General features: G+C 37.0%; 1 protein-coding gene across 1 annotated transcript in view; it reads left to right on the forward strand.

Moving 5' to 3' along the window:
• SLC7A2 (solute carrier family 7 member 2) overlaps positions 1-23,639 on the forward strand; it is a 54,603-nt gene that overhangs the window by 25,279 nt on the left and 5,685 nt on the right. Inside the window, exons 2-7 of the mRNA XM_026847114.1 lie at positions 11,628-12,018; positions 13,262-13,417; positions 15,672-15,837; positions 16,398-16,534; positions 17,213-17,435; positions 20,516-20,652. Coding sequence (XP_026702915.1) covers positions 11,643-12,018; positions 13,262-13,417; positions 15,672-15,837; positions 16,398-16,534; positions 17,213-17,435; positions 20,516-20,652 — 1,195 coding nt within the window. The 5' untranslated portion in view covers positions 11,628-11,642. The remainder of the gene's footprint in view (positions 1-11,627; positions 12,019-13,261; positions 13,418-15,671; positions 15,838-16,397; positions 16,535-17,212; positions 17,436-20,515; positions 20,653-23,639) is intronic.

Below are 23,639 nucleotides of genomic sequence, written 5' to 3' on the forward strand. Positions count from 1 at the left end.
TCCTTCCCCTAATGAGTCTGTCTTTTGCCTGTGACTGTTAATGGGTGGGGGACCCCTGTCTGTCCGTATCTCCATTCCTGAACCTTTTGATTAATTTTTTCCTTCCCAGCACTGGCAGGGAAGGGGTGAGTGAACAGCTGCGTGGTGCTCAGTTGCTCTCTGGGCTCAATCCACAACATTATTTTTAATAGGATGTATTACATTTCTCTTAGGAGGTCAGGCTTTGAGGTATTTTTCTTTCTAAGTACCAAGTGAAAGAGAATTATTTAATAAAAGTTGAGAGAAATGGTAAGTGATAATTTTATAATCTGTACAACATTCTGTAGAACTAGTTTCAGTAATCTGCTTAAACCATGAGAATCAATATTTATATTTCAACAAATAGAAAGACCTTTAGAAAGTGCTGAATTGTAATTCTCTTCAGAAACAATCCTGTCATAACATTATAGAGATAGACTGCATTGCTGTTGAGCTTTATAAAGATTCTTTTTCTCTCTTATGATCATCTTATGTAGATTAGCATATAGATTGCACTAATTTTATTTTTTTGTGGTAACCTGGATTTTTATTCTCAGAACCACTAAGATGCTAATTACTTTATTTAGCTTGACATACAAAAGATTCTTGCTGTCACTTGATGAATCCTTTTATGAATACTAGTGTATCTTCTCAAATCCCATCAGAGCTGCACAAACTGTACAAACCATGTTGTGTTTTCTTTCCTGTGCGTGTCAGAAGTTATGTTTGTTACAGTCAGCTGCAAAGTCCTGACTTCCAAGGCAAAGCAGCACACACTGTGCAGAGCACTGTTGAGTGATTGCAATGGTTCACTAAAGCCCTGTTCCTGCAAGCACTTTTGTTCATGTTTAACTTCTGTGCAATATGAGGAGTTATACGGACAAGCACATGGATATGCTTTTGCAAAATTAGCACTTCTAGTTATGTAAAACTCCACAGCTTTTTGGCCTCTAGCTGTGAGGCTGTATCTGTGAGACAAATCAGAGTCAACAGCAGAGCTGCTTTTAATCAGTTTGTCATTTGGGCTTCTGCAGTATCGTGTTTCAGTCTGCGCAAAAGTTTCACAAATTAATGGGAATTTTGTTTTAATATAAAATTCCCTGAGCATGAATTTCCGCATAACTCTTTAAAAATATGTTCATCCCCTTTTGACACTATACGAGAAAATCTTAAAGGAGCCTTTCATAGGAAAATAAAATAAATAAAATAGTTTTCTCTTTTAGTTCGTTTCCTCTAATGTGGTTAGCTGTTTCATGACAAGAAGAGAATTTCTGAACAACTTCTTTATGGAAAGAATGTGCTGTGAAAGTCCTTGGGGTATGCAAGTCAGAGAACTGTTGGATGAGGCACTTTAGATTAATCCAAGTGTGATATAGTTGCTAAGGAGCAGAAAAGAAGTCTCTAAAGCCAGAACCTAAGCTGTAAAGTAATGTTGTTGGTCAAAACACAGTTGGATTTGTAACTGGAAACAAACTGTGAGCCAGAGTGGATGTACCGCAGCTCTTTTCTGGAGAGAAACAAGAATTTCCTCCAAGAGAAGCAGTGTACGCTATTGCAGGTAGCTGCCTCCAGACAGCACTCGTCCTTCACTGGTACCCCACCAGACCCTGTACCTTCACGAACACCTCTCTGATTCTGCTGTGTCACACACACTGAGGCACACAAATACACCTTTCAGCTGAATCTGAGAAAATGCCACTCGGCTGAGTGGCAACCCAGTCCTGCAGGTTTGAGTACGCATGACTGAAAACACACACAGAACTATGTCTGAGTGACAACAGGACCTCTGAACCAAGCACTACGTAGTGGGGACATACTGATCTACCCCACAGTGCTCTAGATCTAGGTGGGACAGATGCAAGATATTTTATTTCACCAGCCACTGTACTCCCTGCCTCTTGGCCAGGAGCCAGGGTCAGTTCTAGGTTTGAATGCCTTTAGCAGTGTAGCGGCTGTGTGCCTCTGTTCCCAGGATTAAGTTTTTAGAAAGTGAAATGGACTGCAGCAGCACAGCTCCTATCTGTCTTTGTAATGATCCATAGATTCACCAGTGTTACCAGGGGTGAATTGTTATCACAGCCAGCTGATAGCTCCAAAGGAACCAGAAAGTGCACTTGCAAGTGACTTTCCAACCTCATGGATGTCGGTAGAGTCTCTACTGTTAATTTAATGAATGAAGATGAAATTTTGAAGAGATTTATACAGCCCTGAAATATTTGAACTTTTAATGTCTCTAACAAATCTGTACCATAATAAGGTCAAGAATAAAAATTAAGAGAGACAAAAAGCAAGGAGGGATTCAGTTAATACTAAATCTGACTTACTATAATCTTGTTTCTGGCATTTTTCATAAAAGGAAGATCTATTTCTGAAGAAGCAGTCCTAGAGGAGCTGGTGCTTCAGAGTTAGAAATGGTACCAAAGAAATTTTGAAGACACTGCAGTTACATGAATGAATAAATAACTGCTCATTTTCACTTTTCAGTGAGATGTACTGGAAGTGGATTTTTGCAAACTCTAGAAAACTTATGGCACATTCACTGGATTATTTTGTGCTATATGATAAATAGTTAAATATGGTGATTGCAATGTATGTTATGGCACTTGCAGACAAACAAACTAGAGAAATAGTTTGCATGCAAAATAATTTACATGCAGTTGTACATTTCTATTCTGTTTGGGGTGTAAATTCATATAAGATGTAGTGATGGTGCTCTATTGTGAAATAATACGAATGGTGGGGTTTTTCCTTCTTAATTGTACAGTGAATAAATTGAAAGAGTGCTAGAGGTTGCAGTGGGTAACGAAAAAAAAAATCCAGAAAAAAAGCTGACACCCCTAAAATATTTATTGTGGAAGTGTGAACAATCCTTGTCCTGTTGTGGTTGTGTATTGTTGGGAGAGGAAGGGTTAGTCCATTCTGTCATTACTGTCTACTCTTCCTGTTTCCTAACCAAAGACCTTATTTTGATTCAAATCCTGACCCCAATGATTTAATTCGGAATTTTGCTGTTGGCTTCAGTATATTCAATACCAACAATTGTTTGTCTTCCTCTGTGAATATAACAACATGTCCTGGATTGCTTTGTGTTAATTCTGCACAGTTCAAAACATTTTGAAGTGTGTGGTCGTACAAATGTAAACGATGCATGTATATAATATGTCCATAAAATATTTTAAAGCTGTTTTATAGATGCTATAGGAAGAACTGTGACTATAGGGAATTAATAAGTTTACAGGAATGCAAATTTTAAATTAAACTACTTTCTTAGGCTTGTTCTACCTTCTTGGAAAAACAGAATTCCAATTCTACTCTTTAAATTTGGGCCTATGTGCCTGTTATGACCACATCTATATGGCCTGCATATTCTTCAGTTCTGCGACCAGATTTAGAAATTAGTCAACAGTAGTTGTCAGGGTTTGAGGTTTTTGTTTGTTTTGGCGGGGTGTGGTGATTGATTTTGGTCTGTTGTTTTGTTGTGTGGGTTTGGGGTTTTTTTTGGTTGTTTGTTTGGGTTTTTTTTTTGCTTTGACCTGTGGAACTGTCTTTTATTAATAATTAATAATGCCACTTGGAAATTATTTGCATATGTTGATACCCCAGACAATGGTTCCAGGTCCAGGACTGACATAAATTCAGTCAGCCCATTAACCTGACAAGAGTCTACCAGAAAGTGATCAAAGCAGAACTGCAATGCCAGGCTAGCCTCACTCAGCTTCTCTGTGGGGGTATCCTGCCCTGGTACTGTGCGGAAAGTATTCCTGAGGAAAGCTTTGAGATGTCAAGTAGAAATGGAGTCTCTGTATTCAACATCTTAGGAAGAAATTTCATCTTCTACTTTGTTTTGAAGTGGAAGGGATGGCTTCCATGATTAAGCAGTAAATCAATTTGTGTATTGAGAACAATTCCTAGTGGATCTACATGGTTGGAAATTATTCAGGACTGGTCTTAAGGCTGTTAACTAAAGTCCACATGAGTAATTCTCATGTTATTCAGAGACTTGCTTAGGGAGTGATGGTTTGGGAAAATAATGCCTAGATATCGTCATGGTTGAGAGTGATGCTCCTTAAAATTAATTTCCATATATTTCCACACAAGAAACCAAACTTGTTTAGCAGCTTGCACCTCTAGCATGACTTCTTGTTCTGTCTTCTGACCAGGTACTAACTACAAAAGAGATTAAGTTCATTCATATTTAACAAGGAAGAGGTCATCACAAGGGGAATAATGAATATCGTTATCATTAGAGCTTCAATGAACAAGACCTTTTCTCTTCACACCTTTTTGTACTTTAAGAAAAGAATGGCCTTGGATAATGTAAGCAATGACATCTGGACTCCTGGTATTGAAATGCAGCCCACCCCCATGGAGCACACTTCTTGGAGGCATTGCTCCTTGGATGTGGGAGAGCTGAGGAAAGGTTGTCTTCGTCCCTTGTGTGTGGTCACTGGAAGCAGGACTTTTCATGAGGGAAGGAAGAGGAGCCTTCTGTGCTCCTGCAGGACTGGCAGACTTTACACCCAGGGAAAACTAAAAGCTGAGAGCAAGTTGCAGGGGGCTGCCATACTACATGTGTTTTTCTCTGTATTTTCTTAGGAAAGACTTTTTAATTATGAGAAGCATAGGGCCCTTCTCTGCAGGGCTCATATTTTCAGTATTCTCTGAACAAAAATAGAGATATTGAAACACAGGTGTTTTAAGGGAAACAACATGCTGTGAATAATGTCTGGAAATGCTACTACATTTTTGGGGTGGCATTGTCTGCCATTGGATGTAATAAAAATACATCTTTATATTATCCATTGGGGTTTGGTTTATTCTGGAAGCTAATTTTTAAGAAACTGAGGGTTATTTATTGGTTGTGTCACAGGAATATTTGGACTTTCTAATTCCAGTCTTCAGCATTTTTATATTTCAAGTCATATAAAGGAGAACAAGATATATGGTGCATCTATCCCAGTTCAACAGAATGGTCTCTAACCAAACACTGTAAATATGCTTTTAGCCACAAAAATACTTTTCAAAGTATTTATATTATTCTAAAATTTACTCAGCAAAAGCAGTTTTCATTCTATTGCATTCAGGTCTCAAAGTGTTGCAAATTATCTTCCAATATGCTTCAAATCCAGTTTATTCTTTACAAGGGCAGTGGGAGGACTTTGCTTTCTCAGTGGGAGACCAAGTTTGACATCCACATTTTTGCTTTTCCTTCAGGATGACTCAGGAGTCCCTGGAGGGGCTCTGGTGGGTACCCCCACCACAGCGTGCCTTTTGTATGCAAGCACAGAGGTGTGTTTAAATGTAGAAAACAGCATTCCAGTTGGATTTTGTGTCATGAAGACAGTGGATATGATTTATCTGAACAGCAGCAAGACTTTCTCTCTCTCTCTCCCTGCCTTAGCTGGGCAAATAGCTGGCGGACTCGCTCCCTCCAATCACCCGGGCTGCCAAGCTTCCACCCCCTTAGTACCAGCAGCTCTCACCACCTACAGCTGGATTTTAAAGCAAATATTTTAATAAAATCACTTTCAGTCATTACTCTTCCAATTAAGACGACAGAAGTTCAGGACTGGGTAAGAGGAGCAGAAGTTTGCCCAGCAGAAGTTGTTCTGAATCAGGTTTGTAATGAAGTTTACTGCTTGAAAGAAGTAACCTGAAAACAACATAGCTTATCATGGGAAACTTTGCCTTGGGAAACTTTGCCTTTAACGTGTGCGTTTGAGTAGCAAGAGCTGTGGTATGCAGTATTACATTTAGTTTACATTGCAGCATTACTGTGTCTCTGACAAAGTGCAAATTACATGTTAATGTATAGAAGATGCAATTTATGTTTTCCTTCCCAGTCTGACTGTGAAGTGTTTCTGTTTCTGAATGATAAAGCTTTCCTTTGCCGTTTTATACGTATTAGACTTCTGTTACAGGTGCTGCTTTCCAATTTTAGGGCTTCAAGTGTTATTTAAATACACTACTTAAAATATTCCAAGGCATTAGGAGTTTTGTGAAAGTCTTGGGCAAAACATCAAATTTTAGGACACTTGCAGTAAAATCATGTGTTGTTGTCTGTGCATGTGTGTACACACACACAAATCAGACTATACCTAGTTTTGCTTCATCTCTGAATTCTTTTTCTTTCTTATGTTATTGCACTAGGTCTAATCACCACAATTCTGAGTAAGGTTAAACGTACTTAAGAGCAAACAAAAATTTTCTCATAAATGCCACAGATGGAAAATACAAACTATACAGTTTTTTTCAGGAGAATGAGGCTCAAGGAAGACTCTGAATTAATCTATATATAATCAGTATATATTAATATTTTCTCATTTTCAGTATGTTGCATTTTTTTCTCCCTAATTGTTGTCTGTTTAGAATGTTAAACTACTGCACCTAAAATTTATACTATATTATAGTATATAGTATTAGCTCAACAAAATAGCTTATAAGTAAAATATCTCTAAGTTACTTTTGCTTCTAGAATCTTTAACATACATCTCAGTAACAGTATTAAAACTTTCACAGGTTTTATATTGTTTCATAACAGTTGCTTTCCATATGAGATTTTTATCTTTTTTATTAGAGCCTTTAATGGAAAATTTTGTAGGAAAAGTTGAATGGCAACTGCAGAAAAACTTTGGGTTTTCCCAGCTGTAGCTTGGGTGTGATGTGTACTGATTTAAATCACTTATTACACGTAATTAAATTAAAATTATTTTAATGGAAGAGTGTGGTGATATATGTTACTTTTTTGCTCCAATATCCACCTATTGTTTGAGTTTTGTTTTGGGGTTGTAGGCTGTTAGTTTATTTTTATATGGAAAATACTTTGCAAAAATGGTAGATTTACAGGACTGTAAAGTAGTCAAAGCTATTTTTAAAGATTAATGTAAGCTTTGTAGATGGAGACATTGTCCCTTGCATTGCATTTGTAGTTACAAATTTTTTGACACCAAATTTTTCCTGCTAGAAGAGGACTAACAATAGACAACCATTGAATGTTCTTTGATCATCCATCTGAATGGAAGAGCTGGTATGAATTTTAAGGCTGAACTCATCTTCTTGTGTTAGCATTGAGATGTGTGGTAGTCAAGGAGTAAATTACCTGGTTTACAAGTGGCCAGGAAAGACTGAATTTAAGAAGGGTCTATCAGCAGCTACTGTAGAGAAAAAAACCCTGAGACTATAAAGAACAAAAGGGATTGGAGACGTATTTGTGCATATTCAGGTACTCTGACAAATACCATGAATGTTCATTAGACATGAGGAAGCTTTGGGGGTTTTTCCCCCCCCTATGTTAGATAGATCTGTCCAATTCCTTTCCTGTCAAAATTAAGTCCTGTCCTGCTTGTCTCTTTGTTGCATGTGGTTGAAGGTGTAAAACTGTAAACTGCCATGTGGACAGCATTGGGATTCTTTCTAGGAATGTGTTCAAGGAAGGAAGAGGCTTGAATATGAGCTGAACAGTGGTTCTCAAATCCAAGGTAGATGAACTGGGGCCTCTCTTTTTTAGAGGACTGTTGGAGACGTATTCTGTGTTATACAGTAATCTGTAGATAAAGAAAAACTTAGTCCAAAAGACACTTCAGTATGTGCAGAGCCAGAGAGCTGCCACCAGAGTTGTGTGCAGCAAAAGGAACATGCCAAGGTCAGTGTGGACTTCATGGATGTTTGCTTGTGACAGATGTTTCAATAAAGCAGAATTCACCAAAGTGGAGTGTAGCACAGGTTTGAATGCATGGGAGAAGCAACATCCTTGGGCCTGCTCCTCCCCTTAATTACTTTGTTGGTGAGTGCATTTTACTTTTTGGTTTCCTGGGCTTAAACACTCTATAAGCTCAGGATTCAATCTTTATTTTGTTTAAACTGCATGAACAACTCAGCCCTGACTGGTTGCACTTTTGGGCTACATGCCTAATGCTGTTGTTCAAAGGCAGGCAGGTATCCAAGTCTGCTCTAAGAAACATAGGACAGGTGCCTCAGAGATGCCTCAGAAGCTCTCTGAGCTCTGTCAGCAGCAGAGAATTAAGAGAGTTTACTTCCTTCTCGATTGATTACCCAATATATTACCAAAACCCCCATTTCCCATGCTGTCAAGTGTGCCTCCCCAGGAAGGCGCAGAGAAGAGCCAGGGCTGTGCAGGATGTTCAGCAGAGGAAACAGGCCACAATGGTCTGCTAGTTCAAGGCAGGCGTAGATTGCAGTGGGAAAGGAGGCAGTAAAAAAGGAGCAATTAGGAAAATACTGAAACTTGCTGGCCAAAAAGTAGGAGGGAGCATTTTTTTTCTGTGTTCACTTACCCTACTTCATGTTTCTCTCTGTCCTAAAGATCAACAAAAAAAAGGAAACAGGGAGATTTGCCCAATTATGCCAGCACAGGATTAAGACCCTTTTTAGCTTGTGTGGTTGCAGTCAGTGTAAGTTTATTTAGGACAATGCTGCCACCAAAAGGCACACATGAGCTGTTACCTTCTTTGCTTCTGTACGTAAGTAGTTGAGCGTGAAACATGTTCAGCCACAGTGTAATGACGTGCTTGTGAGTCAGCACACATCAGTCAGAGCCCAGGTTGTTCCCTTGCGGTGGGCAAGGCACTACAGGATCTGTCTTACAAGGGACACCCCAGAAAAAGGTTACACTTCTCAGTGATTTCTGAAGACACTTTGTCACCACTTACCTATGTCATTTGGTCCTCTGTATGGGTCAGATATCCTCGTGAGCTCATCAGTTCTTCCTGCTGCACCTTCCTATCAAGTATGAAGTGATAAATACTGGAGTCTTGGGATGTCTCAGCCAAAGCTGTAAGGTGGCCATGTGTGAGGTACAACACCACACTTGATACACAGCAACAGAAGCAATGTTCAGACATTGTTTATTATGCATATGTGCACAGTAAGTATAGGAAACAGTGTAAGACATTCTGGATTGCTGTGGTTGTCGTAAAAGGATGTGCATTCATCAAGTCCATGTTAGGATGGATATACCTAAAAAGATACATTTCTCATGCATATGAGATTTTTTTTCCTCTACAGACACAAAGTTTGTATCTTGAATTTTGTCTTTGGTTGTGCTCCAGTTTATAAAGGCTGCAGAAGAAAGGATGGGTTTGAGTCAGAACAGGTATCTTATCTTACTGGCTTGTGGCTTGCAAGAACCAGTCTCCTGTCCTTTCCACAGGAATTGGAGAAAATAGAAGCAGAAAAAAACCCCTATTTTGTCACAAGGATTCCTTCTCAGCAGAGAAAACGGTAATACCACCCACCTGACCACTGCAATAGATGACTTTACAACCTTCAGGACTTCTTGTATCAAATTGCAAGGGAGCAGAGCAATCTGAGATAATGTTTGAGTAACAAAAGTCTTGGAAACTGTTAGTGTTCTGCCAGAGTAGTTCTTCCTGTTAATGAAACACCAAATGAACTATAACTGGGGGGGGTGAGGGAGATAATTCCTTTAAAAAATGCCATGTTTCTGCAATGTTGAAATTCCTAAAGTGAAGGGCATGGAGTCATGAGAGCATTGATGTCTGTCGCCATGAACTACAGCCTAATAAGTATATTAATATATTATCTTAAGTGATTGCTACAGCTTCAGAGCTGTCATTATGGAAAATACCATAGTGGCTTTGGGAATACCTATAAAAGTACAGCCCATAATTGACAAACCTGACTTTGGGGGAATGGAGTACTTCAGCTTCAGGCCCAGAGAAGGTCTGCTCTTACTGAAGGGTTTAGGAGCTACAGGAGGGTATTTTGCCTGAACAGTTCAATGTTGATTCCTCTCAGAAGAGCTTATGGATATCTTCTGTCTGACGACATGCACATTATCTTAGTTCTGAAGCTGATGTATGACATGTCCTCAGTGGATAAAGTCTACATACCATGTGCAAATGAGTCCGGCAGGCCGAAGACTGCCTATTGCAGTAGAGCTTTGGAAACTTGCCTGTCTTGCCTCCTTCCACGGTCCTGGGGCAGCTATCAGCTTTCTAATGGGCATTAAGCATCACTGCCCAGAGCTATTCAGTTTCATTTACTGTGCTGTATCAACTTCCTTTTCCTTGAATAGGAATGGAGACTTTTTTTTTTTTTTTTTTTAAGAATGCTCTTTTAAGGCAGAACTGGCATGTCTGAGTGTACTTGCGGAGATATTGCAGCAATAGGGAGAAAATGTTTCTGCACAGAGATCTCTCTCTTTCTTTTTCATACCCAAGGGGATTTTTTTTCAAGTAATCCTGTAACAGGATGGAAGCACTCTTGCTTCTGACTCTTTGTTCTAGGATCAGACACTGTTAAGTGAGCTATCCATCTTGATGCAAAGTCATTGGGTTTAGTGGATTGAACTACTGTGAGTAGAAATGCCCTTTACTGGTCTAGGAAACTGATACAGATGGGGGAGGCATCTGCCAGCAGAATATCTTCATCTAAGTGAAAAAGATTCTCAGTTCCCAGAAGGGTTCCACTTAACTAATTATAAGCAAAGTAGAGATATTTATGGTACGAGTTGCAAAGGCAAACATCAGTTTTGAGACATGGCAGATAGTGTCGCTCAATTCTTACCAAACTCTGAGTCATCAACAATACAATTCAAACAAATACACAAAGAAAGACAGAACTTGTACACTAATGCTGCCTCTTTGAGATAACTATTTTCTATGGGAAGTCTGTGTCCTGCCTTCCAGGCAAATGCTTTGGATCCTCAGGTATATTTTTTTTGAGTTGGGAAGCAGGCTGTTCCTCCTAGCAGGCACCCATATCACAGGCCAGAGAAGTGCTGCCCACCTGCTGGCCTCCAGGACCTAGCTGGTCACAAGAACTGAGCTTGTGTGCAAGACATGATCGCACCCCACACTGCGATGGTGTGCACTCCAAATATTGAAGAACGGGAGTTGGCATGGAGAAGTTATCCCATCAGGTTTTGTTAGATGGTTGTCAGGGAGAGTATATGAGATTTCCTGTAAAGATGATTAGTTCTGGGAAACTTCACTGCTATGGGAGGGCGTAGAAAGACTCTTTTAATCAACTTTCAAGCATTTTTTACTGAAGAAATGTCTAAAGGCAGAAGCCATGTATTTGAAGGCAAAAGGATATTGCATTGGTTCTGTTGGAATGCTTGTACTTTAAAGCGTTTGCTGTTTATAGCCTTAGTGTTGGAGTTTAAGATCTTAAAAACCCCTTTTTATGTTGGTGTTGATCTTTATCTTAAAAGTCCTTATATATGAGATAATAGACAACTCTGTTCCGGCTCTCTTTTAGAAATGGTTAAGAAGTGGCCATTAGCAGATAAATAGAAACATTTTCTTTTTTACAGCAGTGTAGTAAACCTAGAGATAATGTATATCTTTCCCTGGGGAAATAACTGCTAAATATAAAATTAGGAATACTCAATCTCTAATGTGTTTCCTGGGGAAATAAGTGCTCAGTATAAAATTAGTAATATTCAGTCTCTAGTTTGTTTCCTGAGAAAAAGTACATGCCAATTTATATAATGTCACAGAGGAGTGTAAATATATTAATTAGTAGGTGTGATTAAAGTTCTTTATGCAAATACATTTTTTCATTGTTTTTCACCAGTTGTCTATGCTGCTTTTTGTGTACTGTAATGATTTCTTTTATTTCAGAGCTCTACATCCGCCATGTTGCCCTGTGGACCAGCTTTGTCCTTTATTCGGTGTCTGGTGCGGAAGAAGGATGTCAGTGGTGAAAGCCTTGAGGACTCCAAGTTGTGTCGATGCTTATCAACTCTGGACCTTATAGCCCTGGGAGTAGGCAGTACCCTTGGTGCTGGTGTTTATGTCCTTGCTGGAGAAGTAGCCAAATCTGATTCTGGACCTAGCATCGTTGTTTCTTTCCTCATTGCTGCACTGGCATCTGTGATGGCAGGTCTCTGCTACGCCGAGTTTGGCGCTCGTGTACCCAAGACTGGTTCTGCCTATTTGTATACTTATGTAACTGTCGGTGAACTGTGGGCTTTTATCACTGGTTGGAATCTCATTTTATCTTACGTTATAGGTAAGCTTAAGAACAAGCACAGCTCTCAAGGGTTTCTCAGACAGCAGATACAAGATACAGACATGGGTCTGTCTTTCTTTTCTGCCTTTATTGCTTTTTACTCCTGCTGAGATGAAATAACTAAAGTAATTTGATTAGGTTACTTCCTCCTGTGCAACCCCATTGCAAACAGGTTTTTTGTGAGATGCTTTTGTAAATAGTGTGTCTTCAGCTGTGTAAATCGCATACCTTGTATGAAATTTGTATCAGACAGTTCAGTGATGATGCACAAGAATAAACATTGCTGTCTTTGGTCAGCAAGAATAATTTCAGTAAAATCAATAAGCATCTTCTTTTCTGAATATACACAACAAGGACATTTACAGGGATCCCATTGCCATAGTATCTCCCTTCAAGAAAGTCATGATGTTTAAGTACTGATTTGTTACTATAGCCTTATGATAATTAAGTAGTGTCCTTATTTTAAGGGTAATTCCATAAAATACAAAACTGACCAGATCTGAATAAAATCAATGCTTATATGACAGATATTCAAATAACTTCAGTGCTTTAGCAGAAACATTTTTTGTTTCAAAAATATTTTTTTCCAGAGGTACACGCTCCAAGCATCCATTATATTATGTATAAGTACACCTAGCTGTATATGTATACCTAACTACAGGACTGTTGTCAAAATCACTACAAAATCAATATGCCTGACTATTGCACTACAAAGTGTCTTTCATGATAGGACAGTTGTAAAAATAAGCTTGTATTTAGCTGTGCCCACATGCCCTCTTTACCAGAGGACAGTATTAATCTTAAATACTAACTCTATCAATATACATCTTGCTAGTGATTTTTCACTTTATTTCCAGGTAGACAAACTTTCCTTCATGTTCTTTCTTAAACTGCTTTCTTACATTGCTTGTATATTTTGACATATGCCATATGGTAACTTTAGAAACAAGTGTTTCCAGAATGACATCAGATATTAATGACACAGAAATAATTTCTGCAATATTTTGGGAATAAATCAGGTATGAATTTGTATATTTTAGTTGTAGAATAATATCTTACTATTTAACTATGTAGAAAAATTCTAAAACTTTAAAATTCCTTGGCAAAACAAAATCACTGTTTTAGCACAAGCTCTGCTCTTTTAAATGCAGGCAGCAACATGCTTTGTTTTATTCTTTTTCAGTAGAAGTAACTATCCCATTGTATGTATGCAAACCCCTAAACATGCATGTATTTTATGAAGGTACATCAAGTGTAGCAAGAGCCTGGAGTGGCACCTTTGATGAACTTCTTGGAAAACAGATTGGTCATTTCTTCGGAACCTACTTCAAAATGAATTACTCTGGGCTAGCAGAGTATCCTGACTTCTTTGCTGTATTCCTTATATTACTTTTATCAGGTAAGACAACATATGGCTTCATTTATGGTGGTTGTGATGTCAGTGTTTCTTACAGACAAAAATGTTAAATTGTCCTTTACCAGAAATAATAATATTTAAGAAGTTCAGATGTGCATTTGCGTACTGACACAATAACTCTGGGAATTAAATGTGTATAAACAAATGTACCCTCTTTTGTTGAAGCTGAGACATGAAATAATTGCTTGTCAGTACTTTTTTTTATAAAACAACTGATACAGATTGATGATAACAGGAAAATTATACAGTTGTGTGGATTTTATGGCTTTATCACTGGTAAATGCCTTCACAGGATCCTTGAGGTTAAGCTCTGTAGTATGGTGATGTGACGTGCTCTCCTTAAATCATATATTGTGCAGGTAGCACACATTTGTAAGGGCTTTTTTTCCACCTCTAAATTGTTAACTTATTCAGCATAAAATAATTTTCCCCTTTTTAAGTCTTCAAAAAAGTTCTTAAGCCTAGAACTTGTTTGAACTAAAGGGTACTCCAGGGTACTGGCATAGCCCAACAGACTACTTTGAAACCTGAGTAAAATTTTCATGGCTACTCCACTCAGTTCTGCTTCTTTTGTGTCTTTACTCATGTATCATGTTTTTAAATCACAAAAATTGACACCAACTGTATGCTTTTAGAGGGACCAGAAAGCTCAAAAATACTGCAACTTATTTGCATTTAACAATTGCTTCCCACAAGGAAATACTCTTCCTGCCACCAGGAGTGAAGGAAGCAGCAAGTGTATTCTAAATGTATAGTTTGTTTTCAGCCGATCCTAGAAGCAATTCAGTATTTCGTAGAGGTCTTACCCATATCTCGAGTATTTGCCATGTTCAGTATCTCTTTAGACCAAACAAAAGCAGGAGCATTTCTTCTCTGGAAAGTGAAACTAAGCTATATGGGTATAACGACTCCAGGTCTCTGTGGTAAGCAGCCAAACCACCACTGAATGAACTGGGTGGAATTCACCGCCGCTGAGAAGAGGGGATGGCTCAGCACTGTGTAGACTGAGCATGATACCATAATTGGATTCTGAGCTGAGCAAAGCTGAATCACAGGAGTAGCAGATGATGTTTTACAGAAAATACTATGTGCTAAGCACAAGGGAAAGTATACGGAAATCTGGTTTGGGGATTTTTCATCCTACACAATGGACTTAAAATCTATAAAATCTATATTATTATATATTATATTAAAATCTATAAAATCTATAAAATCTATTAAAATCTATATACTGTGTTTCATGCAGCATTAGACTGATTGGGACACCTCCTTCTTTGGAAAAAACTGAACTAAAGAAAGCATAACCTATTACCAGTAGAAATGCTATTGCTGAAGAAAACTTGAGCAGCTCATATAATAACTTCTGTGTTATGATATGATAGCAAACGTCTCATTAGTGGAGTTGGAAATTTTTTAGTCATTATCTTGAGAAGCTTAAAATTTTCAGACTTAATCTCTAAATAATGAGGGAAAGCATGTATGTTGCTATTAGTGGAAATACTTAAGAGTGCAAAGAACCTGTGATGGCTTTCCCATTGTATTTCATTTTTCCTGATCTGCTCACTGCCTGTTCTTCCATTAAACTGTTAGTACACTTACTAATGACACAGTAGGATCCTGACAGAATAACTTTCAGATTGTTGAAATGCACTACTCTGCAACCTAAGGCATCTGTATTTTGTATCAGACTGTTCTCTAGAATCTCTGTGAATCAGTGTTTATGAACAGGAGGTGTGCATTTCTTTTAAAGGTTTTACTAATGAGCTAGGAAATGGGACTCTTCCTCTGTGATGGATATGCCCTGAAAACTTTAAAGTGAACAGATTACATTATCAATCTAATAATTTTGCCTATTTTATTTATCTGCTAAGTAACTGTTCTGTAGGGAAGAGATTCTGTTTTTACTAAGCATAGAATTCTTGTACTGATTTTTGCTCCATCACATAAAATAGGGATATGAATTGGAATCTCAGAAAAGCAGTAAAAATTGCTCAAAATACTTTTAAATACTTAAAGAATACAATTAAAGAATCTTTCTGTTTTGTGGTTTCCAATACACTTGCCTATTGCCATGCTGTCAAAGAGTCAAGTAAATTTGTGCTACTGCTTTTTAAAAGTACAAAATCTACTGCTGTTTCTTAGTATATTCACAGTACTTGCATTTATATCTTTTTTAAAATGCCATTTTATTAGTTTAAGGGACCATTCACAACTATAAAATATTTTTATTTTATAGGTCTTTTATCTTTTGGAGTAAAAGAATCTGCATGGGTGAATAAAATTTTCACTGCTATTAACATCTTGGTCCTACTCTTCGTTATGATTTCCGGTTTTGTGAAAGGAGATGCTGACAACTGGAAAATAAGTGAAGAATATCTCATAAACCTTACTGCAGTAACAGAGTAATTTAAAAAAAAAATCAGTTTACTTCCTCATATTCCAAGCAATTTTCTGTTATATTTGTTTTAGTGGTATTGCAGCTAATATATCAACTAATAGCTCTGTTTCTGGGAATGATAAACTTTTTATTCCCTTAAAAATAGTTTATTTTCTTGTTTGTAGTTTCCTTTAAAAAATCATCTTATTTCAATACTGTTGTCCATAGCTGTTTGAGAGGTTACTGGCTTCTTGTCCTTAAGCCAGGCTCATACAATGCAGTATGTGAGTATGACAGCAAGAGCTGCCTACACCATTAGTGTTTTAGTATGTTTTCCCACAAACTGCAAAGTAAGATGATAGTTACTTGATTTAGGTATTCTTTCATCTACTGTTATGTTTGTCTTTCTTACAAGCTTTGACATAAAAATGTCTTCTCGTGCAGTTTTGTGAAGTGGAACTGTCTTGACGAGAGCATTTTAACATGTTTTCCCAGAGTGATAGGGGAGGAGGATGCATGTGTTTGTCCTACCAATAATAGTAATTTTTTAAAGTTATTTTTCTGCTGTGTTTTTGTTCTTTATAGGAACTGCTCATCCTATGAGAATGTGACAAGTATATATGGGAGTGGTGGCTTTATGCCGTATGGTTTCACAGGAACATTGGCTGGTGCTGCAACTTGTTTTTATGCTTTTGTGGGATTTGACTGCATTGCAACAACTGGTACAGTATTTGTATGCGTGTGTCTATATGTATAAGTATATATATAAAACATGCTTTTTTTTTTTTTTTTTTTAAATAACCCACACAAACAACATAACAATCTGTTTAATGTTCTTCCTTTGCTTTCTCCTTCAGACCATGTAGAATGAGTCTGAGTTCATTCCTGAACGTGGCTATCATTCTGTGAAGGAAGGGGGAAATTTTACTTACTTTATTCCTGTTCTAAAGAAACTAATTGTAGCTTTCTAAGTCTGGGAAATGTTTAGTATACAACTTTTTCTGCTCAAATCATGTTAATTGCCTGCTCACTTTTACAGTTCTCTGAAATGAGGTATGTCTCCTAAAGGCTGGCTTGTATATGGCTGATAGAGTATGAGTTATATTGAACTTAGAAATCTTAGGTAAATAGCTAGAAATGATGGGCTCTGAGTACTTTAAATATAGAATGTATTTTATGTCCTTTAGTTTACCTCTATTTTTAATGTTATTTCTGTCAACAAAATACTGACTTTTGTTCTGCGTCACTAAGATTATTTTACACAGATTTTTAAAACTTCTATTACAAATATGATTCCCATGGCTTAGAGTAACAAAGTATTTGTCTTTGATGTTATCTTTTAAAGCTGAAGATGGAAATGAATAAGAATTCTTTGTGGGGCACTTTTTTCTTTTTTTCAGGAGAAGAGGTCAAGAATCCTCAGAAAGCCATACCCATAGGAATTGTGGTGTCCTTGCTTGTCTGCTTCATGGCCTATTTTGGGGTTTCAGCTGCACTGACACTTATGATGCCATACTACCTACTAGATGAGAAAAGTCCTCTACCAGTAGCATTTGAATATGTTGGATGGGGTCCTGCGAAATATGTTGTAGCTGTGGGATCCCTCTGTGCTTTGTCTACAAGGTAAAGACATTGAAATATTGATTTTATTAGGAAAAATTATGGATAATATATGACATTTAAATATATGTTCATGCGTTCATTTTGAAGGCTCAGTTCACACAAAGAATTAGCAATAAGAATTATAGCATGTTTTGGACTTAAGCAGGTCTCGATCACAGTAGGTGCATTAATTTAAGTTCTTCTTTTGAGCTGTACTGTTATCGGACTCCACCTCTTTGGCTTATTACCCAAAAGGTTTTTTATTAAAATATGTATTTTCAGACATATGACCTGCAAGTTATCTTCATTAACTGATAAAATAAACCTCACCCATTTTGTCCTTTCTTGCTGTCCACTCCCAATGACTCAGCAGCTTTATGGGCTCTGTGTATTTGCAGGCAAAATTGAAGAGATGATTAACTAAGCTCCACTCCTCATCTTCGTTGCCTGTCTCTGTTTTCCTCAAGTAGCCAGTCTGTCTTCTGACATCATCCCTTCCTGTGGTTTCTGTGTGGGTATTTGAGATGTAGATTATAGCTGTGAAAATATTGTAATTTATTCTGCTTTGTGAAACTGTGGATGTAACCTTAATGTGTTATTTTGATTAAAAAGATCAGGGAGGGCATGAGTTATATTAGTATGTGTTCATATATATTACACACCAATTGTAATGCAGTATAAACACTTTCATAGAATAGAAAATTGCTTTGGTACTTGAATTTAGAGATAGAAAAATGCCGATGACAATCTTCTGCCTGAGCTTATGTAGGTAAGGAATCATTTAAGTGAGCTTCAGTGGTAAGAGTACTGGCTGCCTTTACACAAAGGAAAAGCACTTGCTTTGTGAAGCCCTTAGGCTAACAGCAGTTTAAGATAACCCTGTAAGCACTAGCCTGAAGAAGATGAGCGTGCTGACTGTGGACAATGGTTTAAAGGAAAGTAATATTTTGATGTAGGAGGGGTTCAGAAAAGGGAATTAGTTCCAGGATGACATTAAAAGAATTATAGGGCTGACCAAAGAATGTCATAGTTACACAGTTCATTCTGGGATTATAGTTATTTTCTCTCTAGTTGTCATGGTCTCCTCAGTTTGGAGGGTTTTGTTGAATTTTTCCTCTATATTGATAAATAGTAAAAGTGATATATAAGCAGGAACTAGATAAAAGAAATTAATACTGGAAAACTAAATGAACTCAGGCAGTAAAATGCTTTTTCAGAAATTTGAACTGTTGGTCTCTTTTTCCAGTGTATTGTGAAGAATTATATTTACTCATATAGAGAGGTTCATCTTTCAGTCTGTTGCCTGATGCCAGTTTAGAACAAGATAAAGAAAATTGTATTTCATATTCTTCATTTTAGAGGTGTAAGTAAGAAAAAAAGTGGGGTTCATTGCTTTTGGTCCATATAGTTACCTCTTATTATGTTAGTTGTGAACTTGTTTCCTCAGGGTAAAGATGTTTGTTAATATTTCTGTTATTTATATGAATGTACTTAGAGGGGTAGGATAAATACATTTTAAAAAGCCACAACAGCAAAAAAATTGGCAGTGGATTTTAACAGTATCCTTATCTGAAAAATCAATTGTCACCCTGATTCAGGAAACATTCTTTTTTGGAAGGGACATTCATACATCAAAGTCAGTTCATGTGCAGTGAAACTTCTCTCATGTGTCTAACCGTAACATTTGTGTCTCATAAGCATTACTGGAGGTACTTTGCATCTGTGGCATGTAAAAGCTGTGCCTTCTGTAAGTGATATAGTTGATTTCTAAAGTAAGAAAGGCAACCATTCATCTGGTTAAAAACTAGTGTGCTTGCTGCAGAGGTTATACTCGCTATGATTTTGCCTTTTTTCAACGTTTTATGGTTTTCTTGATTACAATTATTTTGCTTTGAGGGAAAGAAACCACCTAATTTAAGAAGTATGTTTAAAAAGAGCTTTGAGTTATCAACAGTCTAAAACCTTTCTGTGTTCTGCTAATAACAAATCTAAATTAATTAGCTTTATTTCTTTAAAAAAAAAAAAGAAACAATCTTAATGAAGCTTGGCTAGAGGTGCTTTATTCAAAAGAAATAATGTGCCCAAGTATAACCATATGATGCTTACTTTGAATTACTGTTAATCAGCAGCCTCACATGGAAATGTAGAGTGTAAGAAATGCTGCTAATGCTTATTGATTTGCTGCTGCTGACTGACAGACTTTCTCCAGGAATACTAAAGCTTAATTGCATAGTTAGTGTCACCTGGAACATGTTTCTGGTCCACTAATACCCAAGAACTACAGTGATGGCAAGAGTTACTTTGATAATCTGAATTCTCTCTGATGAAAAAAAAAAAAAAAAAAAAAGCAAGCAATCAACTTTGCAGGGAAAAAGAAATTTCTATTTGTGTCTGATCTGTAGTATCTTGGACTATGGGGCTTTCTGGTTTTGTCTTACAATCATCAATTATGTTTCTATACATGCCATTAATTAACATTGTTTATCTTGTCCATGATACAACTCTGCATGAACTGTGTTTGCCATGTTGCATGTGTTTGCTTTTTACTCAGTCTTCTTGGATCCATTTTCCCAATGCCACGTGTAATCTATGCTATGGCGAAGGATGGGTTGCTTTTCAAATGTCTAGCTCAAATCAGTTCCAAAACGAAGACCCCACTAGTTGCTACTCTATCGTCTGGTGCAGTAGCAGGTGAGACTAAGAGTTGATCCTTGTAAAGAAAGGTGCACTGCTAAACACGTTGCATATATGAAAATAAACCACTGTTGTGCAGCTTTGATTTGCTTTGGACTGAAATGATCCAATCTGCTTGATGCCAGGTAAAGTAGGCTACCAGAAAAACTTTTCTCGACTACAGGTTTTGTACTTGTTGGTTAAGCTCAAGTGCTTTCAAAGCCTAGGTTCAAAATAAACAACAACCCAAAACCAAGAACATCAGTGAACAAAACGAAAAACCAAGAGCAGCAACAGAGAGCCTAAACCAAAACTATATACCTAAACCCATTAACTCTTCCAAGCTTTCTTTTTGTGTAGTTGGGTTTACCAGTAAAGCACTGTGCTTTTAATAACCTGTATTTGAACTATACATTTTTCTGTTCTAGTCTTCTCGGCTCTATGTTCCCTTTGCCCCGAATTCTGTTTGCCATGGCACGCGATGGTTTACTCTTTAGTTTTCTTGCCAAAGTGAGTAAGAGGCAGGCACCAGTTTCTGCCACCTTGACAGCAGGGGTCATCTCTGGTAAGCTCTCAAAGCCCGTGTTACTTAAAACTGAGATGTAAACACTCTATGCACGTGCATGGTACTATATTTTTGAAAAGGGCTGTTTGTTAACTTCCCTTGCATGTACAATGGGAATAAAATTACTGAGTAATCAAAGGGTTGAACTTCAGATCATGCCAATCATGGTGGTGGTGATGTCTTAATGTCACAGAAATCAAAATGATTTAAATTTTATTTTTTTTTTAATATTGGCCTCTTGTACAGTGAATAAGCTTGTCACTTAATCTGGGTCCCTTAGACTGATGTTCTGCTTACAGGGTTTCTTGATGTGCACCTGTATATTTATCACATCTATAACCGGGGGAAATAACTGTCAGTTTTTATTATGAGACATGAGAAAAAAATTTATACATTTGCAGCAGGATCAACTTTTGTGTAAAATACAAATATTTTAAAATTTTCTTCTAAAGAAAATTATTCTGTTTTTGTATAGGCTTACCAAATTGGTTGAGGGCACTGTGTGTGTGTGTGTGTGTGTTGGGGAGTTACGTGTGTATGCATATACATGTATGCACATACCTGCCCACATGTATTTTAGCAAAACAGCATTTTGGGAGCTGTTGCCAACTTTTAATGATTCGCAAAAATAAATTCTTAATGTACAACTGTTTCACTTTTGTCCATACTTGTTGCAGAGGTACATGTAGCTGTGCCCAAATTTCATTGCCATTTCAGTGGGATGTCTAATTACTCAGGAAAACTGGAAGATCTCTAAGTATTTAACTCAAAGACAAACAAATAAGTCTTAAAAGTAATTCAAATATGAAATATGCACCTTATAACAGTTAGCAACCCTGGCTAAAATTAATACCAGATAAGAGGTTCAGAACTGAGACTAAAATATTATTTATAGTCAGGGTCACCTTCACATACCACAAGGCTGGAACTGCTCACACCATGTACTTGGCAGTAATGTGGGAAAGCACAGTCATTGTCTGGATAGTTTATACATGAATCATTATTATCAGTTCCCTTTTCTTTGTTCAGAGTACAAATAAATTGCTTAGAATTTCTTTTATTGTTTTGACTTTATACTATTTGAATGTATAATATTGACATATTCCCCTATAATAATTTGGAAATGCAGTTATGTGAGATGAAATTAACATTATCTGAAATCACAGTAATTATGAGGAGAAAGAAAATCCTATTACCAAGCTGATAAAATGATATAGTTATACAACCCTGACTATAGCTGTGCAGCCCCCATCATTTGGACTGCTTTTAGACAGTTTGGGGACTTTGGTGTGTCAACAACTCACCTGAAGACAGCTTCATCTGCTGCTGGAGAAGGTGTAATTTCTTCTGTTTTTAAAAAGACGCATATTTGGTAACTTGTGGTCATAAATAGTTTTGCCAGAATAGTTACAGATGTATGCAATAACATATTATCTGATTTTTCTGTTCATTCATAGCATGGGTAGTTTCATAGCTTTAAGAAATGTTAAGGAGATTAGATGTTTGAGCCCTTGATTAAAGTTATGAGGCCAAGACTACAACTGAAGCAATTGTCACATGCTATTACTGTGACTTACCTTTTCACAGGTGGTAATCGTGATTGTGAAACTCTGCACATAGCAAAGTGGTTTGGTGTCGGTCCAAGGTTTCACCGTAAATTGATCTGCTGTTATTTCTTGGAATAGAATTAGGAGAGGTGGAAAAGCAATACTGTATCTTTTTTTCTCTTAGTCAGAAACTTACAGGCATTTATCACTTTGGTTCTAATATAAAAGAATATTCTGGGCTACAAAGTACCTTTTCAAAGCTAGGACTGAAAATTAAATATAGCTATAGTACATGAGGTTATAGTAGGTTCTGTTCTTCCTCAGCTTTGCTTACCATGTGCTCTTTTGACAATGCAAAGCAATGAGGTATTCAGAAATTACTTCTTGGATTTAGGAACATCCACAATCATTAAAGAAAACAGGATGGTATTTCTTCCTTCATTGGAAAAGAAGACTCAGCATCTTGTTTTCAGCAAATCACATTTTGCTTTCTCCTTCAGGATCAAATACCAGGGGAATGTGTGTTTGTGTGTTTGTGCAGTTATACACCTCTCTACAAATACATTAATAAACACATAATGTAAATATTATATATTAAGTATTTCTGAATATAGAAAAAATTGTATGAGCATATACAGACAGTGTATAAGGGTTATGTTTAATAGTTTATTTTGATGTTGAGATTATTGATGATTCAAAAGATTAAGTATTTTTAGATTCTTTCTTTATCTCAATAATGTTCATAAAATACAAATATTTTAAGAGATTCTTTGACTGTATATATTTCAAATCAGTTAGCACTAGCCTTTCATTTAGTGATGGCTTGTGCTAATTTCTTTGAGCTATGTGTGTCTGTGTGCAAACTGCATAGACAAAAAAGACATTCCAGAATCTACAAAAGAATGTGTCATTAGCTTTTATAAACACAAAGATTGCTATCAGTACTCTCAGAATAATTTCTGCCTCTGCCTCTAAATATTAAGAATATGAATTCTGCGGAATTTTACTGGCCTTTCCTAAAGGCCACTTTTTTTTACTAAGATAATCAATTAAAAAAATTATTTTATTCAAGACAACTCCTGAAAGTCCTCTTTACATAGACCTCTTTCTCAGCTCAGCAGAAATTTAACATACCGGTGACTTAATGGGTCAGATCATTTTTCCCCAGTTTTGCAGTGGGATCCATCCTTTCAGCTTTGGTGAGATTCTGTTGCAGGATCTGAACCTTATTCTATACAAATGTATTCTTAATATGGCCCAAATTCAACAAGCCATGCATGCAAATACCTATGTCCAAATAAGTCCAATACAAATCGCTTGATTATGCGGCATGACTGTATGGCTCATTAGCGCATATCTATACAAGTGCGACTCCCAACTGTAGGGAATTAGGATTGGGAATGTTGGCGATGACTTCAAAAATGTGTTATTAAGGATTAT

This window comes from Athene cunicularia (assembly GCF_003259725.1).
Source record: "Athene cunicularia isolate RWA chromosome 4 unlocalized genomic scaffold, athCun1 chr4_part1, whole genome shotgun sequence".
NCBI lineage: Eukaryota > Metazoa > Chordata > Aves > Strigiformes > Strigidae > Athene > Athene cunicularia.